We start from the raw sequence: 10,563 nt of genomic DNA, 5'->3' as shown, positions 1-10,563 counted from the left end.
ACTGAAACATGGCCGCAAGTGGATCTTCCAGCAAGACAATCTCAAACACACATAAAAATCAACATTTTGCAATGGCCATCTCAGTCTCCATACTTGAATCCAATTGAAAAACCTGTGGTTTGAATGGGTGCAGATCGAAGGATTCCATGGATATGGACAGATTCTGTATGGAGGAATGGACTAACATCAATGTGTTCTCCCATCTTATGAAACAGAAAAAGGCTCAGCACCATTATCCTCGCCAGGGGAGGGTGCACAACGTATTAACAGTTCAGGAGTAAACAATTGCTTAGCAAATGACATCACTTGTATGAACTCACTCTGTGTGCAACATGATTGTGGAAAGAAATGGGCTAGTCATTCAACAAACACAATTATCCGTAAGGTTCCTCAGTCGAGAAAAATAAACATTTGACAGAGTATTTGGTGTAGATCAATGACAATTAAATCCATTGTAATCCCACTTTGTAATAAAAATGCAAAGAAATCCAAGGGGGATGAATACTAATGATTAGGCACTGCAATCGGATCAAATTTGATACGAACATGAGCTTCCATACAAGCACAATACATTTCACATGTACACGCATTAAGCTGCATTGAAATGCAGATTTTTTTTACCATCTTTGGTCTTGTGTTCATCTGGCACTTCAGCGATCAGGCATTCATAGAAGGGGTTTGGAGAGAACCCATCACGCTCCAAGTCTGGGGTGCCAGAGAAACAGAGACAGGTTAAGTTCAGGTTCAAGTTTAAAGAAATAACTTTAAATTATTGGCAAAAGTTGTAAAATAACCTTCATGAGAAGTCTTCACCTGGTCTGGCATGTTCTCATACACAGCCAACTCCTAAGGGAAACAGACACGTGGGGGGTGGAAATGTAAAAAGACAGTAGGCCTACATGAAGAAACTTAAGGTTACTTAAAGTAACCATGGTTCTATGATGGTGTCTCTCTATGGGGTAACTCCTCGTAGGGGCAGAGTCTCAGGAACATCCAATGACACAATGTCTTTCATAGACTGACAAGAGCAACGGCCAATAGCGGACCACTTCACTTCCCATGTAAGTAGGGTGATGGAGGTCAAAATAGAACTTTGGTTCTGGTGTATTCCATGATATAGAGCAGCTTCTCAGAAACACACTATATTTCATCAGGATAGGACTTACTATGGTTGAGATCTTATTTCCAAGTCATCGGAAAAGGTCAATGATAATCCCTTCCGATGAGGCACCAAATTACCTGTCTGGAATCTTAAATTCAACACTTTCTGTCCAATATCTCAAGATAGGGTGATCATATTGTTATGACATTAGCCAACATAAGCTTCCTGCCATCCAGGACCTCTATACTAGTCGGTGTCAGAGTAAGGCCCTCAAAAATGTCTCCAGCCACCCTAGTCATAGACTCTCTGGTACCGCACGGCAAGTGGTACCGAAGCACCAAGTCCAAGAGGCTTCTAAACAGCTTCTAACCCCAAGCCATAAAACTCCTGAACACCTAATCAAATGGCTACCCAGACTATTTGCACGGAATACATCATTACAGGTAACTTATCACTCAAAGTAGGGTGGTCATATTATTAACATATCTTCATGCTTTATGTAAAACAGAGTGTGTAACAATTTGAACAGATGTAGTATAAAACGTTTCCTAATTTCATACGTTATGCTAACTACACATGTCATGTGCTAATTCGTCTAAGGAATTTTAAAAAATGCTGCATGTTAAACTCATCCAGTCAGGTGAACATATTGTTAACATATATTTATTGGGCTATTCTGGCGTTGGAATCACCCCTTTTCTTTCTTCCACCTTGGAGGGAATAAGCAGCACGAAGCGTTCAAATTCGAGTGCTTGGTTTAGTTCATCCAGTACAGGGAAAGCAGTAAGCATAGCTATGGGCGAGATGTTCCGTTAGCTGGGTTATACGTGCGCTACTTAAAGCCGGACCGTGGGGTCTGTACAGCTCAGCAGGTTCGTGGTAGCTTAGTGGGCTAAATGCTTAGTTGGAGTTAGCACCGCTTTCATGTTTTTCTTTTGCTGGTGACCAGCACCAGTGTAGCCGCATGCAGGTCACCAGCAATAGGGTGAGGTGAAGTTTGGCAAGGGACAAGGGGAGGGGTGTTGGAGTTCTCCTTTGGTTTTCCGTGACTCGGTTTGAATTCAAACAAACTTTATTGGATAATATAATGCAAAGAAAAAAATATATCATTTAGGAAGGGGGTTGGGTTGAGTAGAGAAAACAAACCTGGCTTAGGGTAAAGGTTCAGGGGGTAGAGTCGGGAATAGATTACAGACCCGGTTTAGGGTAAAGGTTCAGGGGGTAGAGTTGGGAATAGATTAGACCCGGTTTAGGGTAAAGATTTGGGTTGGGGGACGGGCTTAGTAACTTTATAACAACTAGAAAGTGGGTGGAATACTTGGAATGTGAGTGGTTGTTATTATTGGTGTTTCCATTGTCCTGCAGGAGTTGGCAGAGGATTACGCACAGGTCTCCTCCTGAGCATCAACACACCGGGCACAAGGCGGTCTAGATCTCAGGTCACTATTCAGGTAAGTATTAGTATTAGGTATGATCATGTAGCCTACTCCTTCTTATTTAGCCAACTTAATTCCATTTTAATTCCATTTTGCATTGATTAGAAAAAAACACTTCACATGGAGCCTCTTAAAATAGGCCTATATATTTTTCTAAAAATGATATACTCTCCTAAGTAATTAAATACTAACGTCTTTTCAAATAATCGTGCCCATCCCCAATGTAAGACTTTGTAGGCCTACATTTAGGTTTATAGCCTATGCAATGACTTTTGGGCCATAGCAGTGTGTTTGTCCAAAGTCGACAGAGTGTAGTGCAGTGTTGCAATTTCCTTTTTCGTCACAAAACGAGTGGCTCCTTGTAATATGCTTCGTTGTTCAACGCCGTTTTATTCTACCTGGAAATTGAAACTCAACGTATCATTCCTTGCGAAGACTGAGGGGAAGTATTGAGTGAGCTTTTCAACTGAAGTATTTTACGGTATCATTACATATTACTGTTTAGCAGACCTAGTTAAAACATGTCAAATCAGCTCTTTTCTGGATGGGAGAATTTGTGAGGGGGAAATATTAGATCCCTGTATTGTCAATGATTAGCAGAGCTAGTTAAAACATCTGAAAAGACACTTGAAAGGCCACTACAAATAACTATGTGTTAATTAGATTGAGATGTTTATGAAATCAGTTCTTTTGATTAAGCATTTTAAGTCAAAGGAGCCCATGGAGATGATTTAAGATTGCTTGTATTGTATTCTAATGTTTTCGCCATCTGCTTGTAGGTGTTGGAAGGGGATAGTGTTTAGGACAGTCCAGAGATGGAGCAGAGCCCTGAGGGCCAATCTACAGATGGTTCATCGGCCCTTGAGTTAAATCATCTCCCTGGCCTGGTTCATCACCTCTCCGGCCCATTTCCCAACCCCCAGGCCCTTCTCACCAACAGCCAATGTACCGTCCAGGTGCCCCCTTGCGCTCTGCAGCCGGCTCTGATTGTAGTGTAATAAAACAGGCAGGCAGCGTCTCGTCTGTGGTGGTCAGCTCTCAACCTTCTGGCCTGTAGCCCTGCGTGGCATCGACTGTGTCACAAAAGCATGCTGAAGTGATAGTCGATATTCACTCTTATAAATAAAGGGTCTCTACAGTTATTGTTGTTTGAGGTCGTAATCATTATTTTTGAGTTCATTCAATGAGGGGGTGCAAAGAAATTCACCCTACAAGAGGAGTCATGTGAAAATATGTTTAACAATGGGGAAGGGTGGTGAAATCTTTTCAGGAACCCTCAAAATGACCTTTATGGGACCTCACTTGCCACATTCAAAAAGCTGCAATAAGAGCTATGACGCTCATTTTATTGTAAAATTTACAGAGTTATAATCTTTGGGTGTCACTGAGTAGGCTAATACCCCATTTTATTGGTGCACACTATAGGTAAGGCTATACAGTAGACATGTATGCCCTCAATGCAAAATGGGGTCTAATACAGGGGGTACCGGTACCAAGTCAATGTGGAGGCTATATACAGGGGGTACCGGTACCAAGTCAATGTGGAAGCTATATACAGGGGGTACCGGTACCAAGTCAATGTGGAGGCTATATACAGGGGGTACCAGTACCAAGTCAATGTGGAAGCTATATACAGGGGGTACCGGTACCAAGTCAATGTGGAAGCTATATACAGGGGGTACCAGTACCAAGTCAATGTGGAAGCTATATACAGGGGGTACCGGTACCAAGTCAATGTGGAAGCTATATACAGGGGGTACCAGTACCAAGTCAATGTGGAAGCTATATACAGGGGGTACCGGTACCGAGTCAATGTGGAGGCTATATACAGGGGGTACCAGTACCAAGTCAATGTGGAGGCTATATACAGGGGGTACCAGTACCAAGTCAATGTGGAGGCTATATACAGGGGGTACAGAGTCAATGTGGAGACTATATACTGATGGTACTGAGTCAATGTCAAATCAAAGTTTATTTGTCACATGGGCCGAATACAACAGGTGTAGTACAGTGTAATGCTTACTTACAGGCTCTAACCAATAGTGCAAAAAAGGTGTCAGGTGAACAATGGGTAGGTAAAGAAATAAAACAACAGTAAAAAGACAGGCTATATACAGTAGCGAGGCTATAAAAGTAGCGAGGCTACATACAGACACAGGTTAGTCAGGCTGATTGAGGTAGTATGTACATGTAGATATGGTTAAAGTGACTATGCATATATGATGAACAGAGAGTAGCAGTAGCGTAAAGAGGGGTTGGTGGGTGTCGGGACACAATGCAGATAGTCCGGTTAGCCAAATGCGGGAGCACTGGTTTGTCGGGACAATTGAGGTAGTATGTACATGAATGTATAGTTAAAGTGACACTGCATATATGATAAACAGAGTAGCAGCAGCGTAAAAAGAGGGTTGGGGGGGGTGCAAATAGGACAGGTAGCCATTTGATTACCTGGAGGCTATATATTTGTACATGTAGGTAGGGGTAAAGTGATTATGCATAGATAACAAACAGTGAGTAGGAGCAGAGTAAAAAGAACTCCAAACGTTTTCCGTTGCAAAACGTTTTGGGCGATGATTACACATGACAAGCCGTTACGCAACGTAACAAACCTTTAATCAAACAACGCACCCCAGGTTTCTAACCAGCATTCTACTTCCATCCTTACATAACTTGCAGAATGTAAAAATAAATATGCACTTGAACTGCAAAATGACTGCACTCAGCAAACTGTAGTAGCCTAACACAACTTGGACACAGGCAATTATACTGCAATGTAAATGCAGCTATTATGAATGATAGGCTATTTGGCTTGCGATTGCTACAATGTAATAAATCAGTGAGTGCAGCAAAATCACTGTGCAACATGTGACAGGTTGAGTGAACAACGTTGAAGCAAAATAACTTTGCAACATGTGACAAGTTGAGTGTCCAACGTTGTAGCGATGTTGTTTGGCAAACTCACCATAATCATTCTAGATATTTCCTTACAATCCTCTTTTGCTGCAGCGCGGACTTTAAAATGCATCTTTTCAACCTGTATTTTAGCGGACGTTGGCTACGGTATAAACAAACTACAGCAACGACTCGACTGGTATCGACTTGTACAAATCAATGGAAAGATGTCATCACTGTTTCGTCAGCGACTTCCGGTTCACGGAATTTCATATTTAAATAAAAATAAAAGTCCTCAACGTAATAGTATAAAACGTCAATTGGCTGTATTTATTAACGATATATGAAAAATAATTGTTTAAACACTAACAATGATTCATAACGTTTTGTATTCTGATAAAATAAAAACTTAAGAATAAAACATCACCATAAAGAATCGTTTTTCCTGTACAGTGCTATATTTGTACCCCATTTTAAGCTGTTTGACAACAGTAAAAGTTCAGCAACACTCTGTATTATTCAGAGCCCCATGAAATTACACCATATACACATTCTACAGACCCTACTGAGTACTCCCTAGAGAACTTTTACTGCAGCACATAGAATAGTTTTTGCTCTATAAGCTTATATGTATCCCATATACAGTGATTCGCATTGTGGCCAATGGAATCGTTTTTCCCGTACAGTGCAATTTGTTTGTGCAATACAACAAAAATACAGTGACTTTTCTTAAACCATCATTTCAAAATTGAATCGTTGAACAATAGCACCAGTAAATAAACAAGAATCATACCATCAAAATATTGATTTATTAAAATATATACATATATATACTTAACCAGTAGGTCAGTATTATGTTTTTGACATTAATTTACTTAGCTCCAAACATTTCTCAATGTGCTCCACCTTATAATATTATGTATTTTATATAAAGTCATTCTCTTTAGTTTAGATCTCCCCCCATGTAGTTATATAGTTTTTTACGTATCAACATTATGCAAAGCTGCAATGACATTATTTAAGATTTCACAATCAGCAACACTAAAATAGTACTTTGGGAATTTCGGAAATGTTCTAAATAAAAGCCCCCACGTAATACTAGAAAAATTGTCATTAACCTGTATTTATTCACGATGTATGAAAAATAATTTCCTAAAATAGAACAATGATTCATGTCTTCATATTTAAGTGACATGTCCATTAAATGTGGGTATAATAAATGCCCCAATGCACATCACTGGATATGCAACACATATTGGTTTATATTTTATTTTATTTATTTACACCTGGCCAAGATAAAGCAAAGCAGTGTGACAAAACAACAACACAGAGTGACACAAACAAACCAACAGTCAATAACACAATAGAAACATCTATGTACAGTGTGGGCAAATGTAGAAGAGTAGGGAGGTAAGGCAATAAACAGGCCATGGAGGCGAAATAATTACAATTTAGCATTAACACTGGAGTGATAGATGTGTAGATGATGATGTACAAGTAGAGAATAGAGATACTGGGGTGCAAAAGAGCAAGAGGATAAGTAACAACATGGGGATGAGGTAGTTGGGTGGGCTATTTACAGATTGGCTGTGTACAGGTACAGTGACCAAGCATAGACTTATAGATGACCTGGAGCCAGTGGGTCTGGTGACGAATATGTAATGAGGGCCAGCCAACGAGAGCATACAGGTCACAGTGGTGGGTAGTATATGGGGCTTTGGTGACAAAACGGGTGGCACTGTGATAGACTACATCCAATTTGCTGAGTAGAGTGTTGGAGGCTATTTTGTAAATGACATCGCCGAAGTAAAGGATAGGTAGGATAGTCAGCTTTACGAGGGTAAGTTTGGCAGCATGAGTGAAGGATGCTTTGTTGCGAAATAGGAAGCCGATTCTAGATTTGATTTTGGATTGGAGATGGTTAATATGAGTCTGGAAGGAGAGTTTACAGTCTAACCAGACATCTAGGTATTTGTAGTTGTCCACATATTCTAAGTCAGAACCGTCCAGAGTAGTGATGCTAGTCAGGCAGGAGGGTACGGGCAGCAATCGGTTGAAGAGCATGCATTTAGCTTTACTTGCATCTAAAAGCAGGAGGCCTCGGAAGAGGTTTTGTGTGGCATTGAAGCTCGTTTGGAGGTTAGTTAGCACAGTGCTCAAAGAAGGGCCGAATGTATACAGAATGGTGTTGTCTGCATAGAGGTGGATCAGAGAATCAACCGCAGCAAGAGCGACATCATTGATATATACAGAGAAAGGAGTCGGCCCAAGAATTGAACCCTGTGGCACCTCCATAGAGACTGCCAAAGGTCCAGACAACAGGCCCTCCGATTTGATACAGTGAACTCTATTTGAGAAGTAGTTGGTGAACCAGGCGAGGCAGTCATTTGAGAAGCCAAGGCTATTGAGTCTGCCGATAAGAATACGGTGATTGACAGAGTCGAAAGCCTTGGCCAGGTCGATGAAGACGGCTGCACAGTACTGTCTTTTATCGGTGGTGGTTATGATATCGTTTAGAACCTTGAGCGTGGCTGAAGTGCACCCATGACCAGCTCAGAAACCAGATTGAAGATTTTAGAAAGGCAGGGCAGGATGGATATAGGTCTATAATAGTTTGGGTCTGGAGTGTCTCCACCTTTGAAGAGGGGGATGACCGTGGCAGCTTTTCAATCTTTGGGGATCTTTGACGATAAGATAGAGAGGTTGAAAAGGCTAGTAATAGGGGTTGCAACAATTTCGGCGGATCATTTTAGAAAGAGAGGGTCCAGATTGTATAGCCCAGCTGATTTGTAGGGATCCAGATTTTGCAACTCTTTCAGGACATCAGCTGTCTGGATTTGGGTGAAGGAGAAGTGGGGGGGTGCGGGGGTGGCTTGGGCAACTTGCTGCAGGGGGTGCTGAGATGTTGGCCGGGTTAGGGGTAGCCAGGTGGAAAGCATGGCCAGCCGTAGAAAAATGCTTGTTGAAATTATCAATTATCCTAGTTTTATCAGTGGTGACAATGTTTCCTATCCTCAGTGCAGTGGGCAGCTGGGAGGAGGTGCTCTTATTATCTTTATAGTGTCCCAAAATTTTGGGGAATTAGAGCTAAAGAATGCAAATGTCTGTTTGAAAAAGCTAGCCTTAGCTTTCCTAACTGACTGGGTGTATTGGTTCCTGACTTCCCTGAAAAGTTGCATATCGCAGGACATTATTTAAGATTTCACAATCAGCAACACTAAAATAGTACAGCATACTTTCGATGCTATTGCAGAATGCCACAGGATGTTTTTGTGCTGGTCAAGGGCAGTCAAGTCTGGGGTGAACCAAGGGCTATATCTGCTCTTAGTTCTACATTTTTTGAACGGGTCATGTTTATTTAAGATGGAGAGGAAAGCACTTTTAAAGAGCAACCAGGCATCCTCTACTGTTGGGATGAGGTCAATATCCTTCCAGGATACCCTGGCCAGGTCGATTAGAAAGTCCTGCTCGCTGAAGTGTTTTAGAGAGCGTTTGACAGTGATGAGGGGTGGTAGTTTGACCATGGACCCATTACGCACGCAGGCAATGATCACTGAGATCCTGGTTGAAGACAGCAGAGGTGTATTTAGAGGGCAAGTTGGTCAGTATGATATCTAAGAGGGTGCCCATGGTTACGGATTTAGGGTTGTACCCGGTAGGTTCCTTGATAATTTGTGTGAAATTGAGGGCTTCTAGCTTAGATTGTAGAGAAGAAAAATATTATTAGGGTAAGTAAAAGTGGGGTGGGGAGTACTCAGTAGGGTCTGTAGACTGTATATATGGTGTCATTTCATGGGGCTCTGAATAATACGGGAGCTGCTGGCCTTTTCCGTCTCCTTCTAAACATGGGGTCCTGGACACTATATGGTGCAAATATAGCACTGTATAGGAAAACTATTATTTGTGCCAATGTAAAAGATGTGTGGGGATTATTCAGTAGGGTCTGTAGAATCTATATGTCAAATGCAAGGAATGGGATTCCTCTCAACATAAAGACATTCCTAAGCCAACTCAGAGGAAACTGTCTTCACTAACCAATGAGGATTTTGTTTAAAATAACAAATGGAGATTGGTTTCATTGATAAGATAATTGACATAGCTATTTGTTCAAACTTATCTGATTTGTATTCTAGGCACTCCAATGAGTAGACCGGACCCTGATATTATGGATACACAACCACTTTACCTGTACTGTGCCTTATTTATACAGTCTATTACAGTGCATTGTATTGAATTACATTGAGGGCTATGGAAGAGGCAGTGTGAAAAACCATCAGCAGGCCGTGTAACAGTCCCCCTCAAAAACAAATCCTATTTTGTTAGTGGAGACCCTACTGAGTATTTCCCACTGCACTTTAGCAGAGACATGTAGTACGGTTCTTTCTACAGTCCAATATTTATCCCATGTGCATTATCCTACAGTGTATTGCATTTGGAGCTAAGCTAAGCCTGACGAGGGCCAATTAGGAATGTTGGAGATATAAACCATTCCATTCCATTGTATTGTAATCATATTGCAGCAACTTTAACAGTGCATTTCTAAAATAAAACTATAAGGGAACTCAAACAGTATCGGGCAATTCCACAGAGTGACGCTGAGACTCATTTTTTCATTTAAATTTAATGATTGGACCCTTTTTTTCAATTTTCGTCCCTAAAATTACATACCTAAATCTAAACAGGTCAACATTCACAAAGCCGCTGGGCCAGACGGATTACCAGGGCGTACTCTAATCGACCTGATTACCGCCCCGTGGCACTTAGGTCGGTAGCCATGAAGTGCTTTGAAAGGCTGGTCATGGCTCACATCAACAGCATCCTCCCGGACACCCTACACCCACTCCAATTCACATACCGCCCCAACAGATCCACAGATGACGCAATTTCAATCGCACTCCACACTGCCCTTTCCCACCTGGACAAAAGGAACACCCATGTGAGAATGCTACTCATTGATTACAGCTCAGCGTTCAACACCATAGTGCCCACAAAGCTCATCACTAAGCTAAGGACCCTGGGACTAAACACCTCCCTCTGCAACTGTATCCTGGACTTCCTGACGGGCCGAGTAGACAACAACACATCTGCCACGCCGGTCCTTAAAACTGGGGCCCCTTGGGGGTGTGTACTTAG

At 41.6% G+C, this 10,563-nt stretch overlaps 1 protein-coding gene across 1 annotated transcript; it reads right to left on the bottom strand.

Annotated features, from left to right (window-relative positions):
* Nucleotides 1-621: 621 nt before the first annotated feature.
* Nucleotides 622-5,664, bottom strand: LOC135538970 (diamine acetyltransferase 1-like; the record flags this gene model as incomplete). The annotated part of the gene is made up of 3 exons (XM_064964841.1): nt 5,501-5,664; nt 795-846; nt 622-705 (listed from the first exon to the last, which is right to left on the bottom strand). Coding segments are annotated over exons 1-3 (199 nt in total), but the record flags the coding sequence as incomplete, so codon positions are not given.
* Nucleotides 5,665-10,563: the final 4,899 nt, after the last annotated feature.

This window comes from Oncorhynchus masou, unplaced genomic scaffold (assembly GCF_036934945.1).
Source record: "Oncorhynchus masou masou isolate Uvic2021 unplaced genomic scaffold, UVic_Omas_1.1 unplaced_scaffold_2383, whole genome shotgun sequence".
Classification (NCBI taxonomy): Eukaryota; Metazoa; Chordata; class Actinopteri; order Salmoniformes; family Salmonidae; genus Oncorhynchus; species Oncorhynchus masou.
Note: the sequence above shows the minus strand (reverse complement) of the source record. Positions and strands in the feature narration are given on the sequence as shown.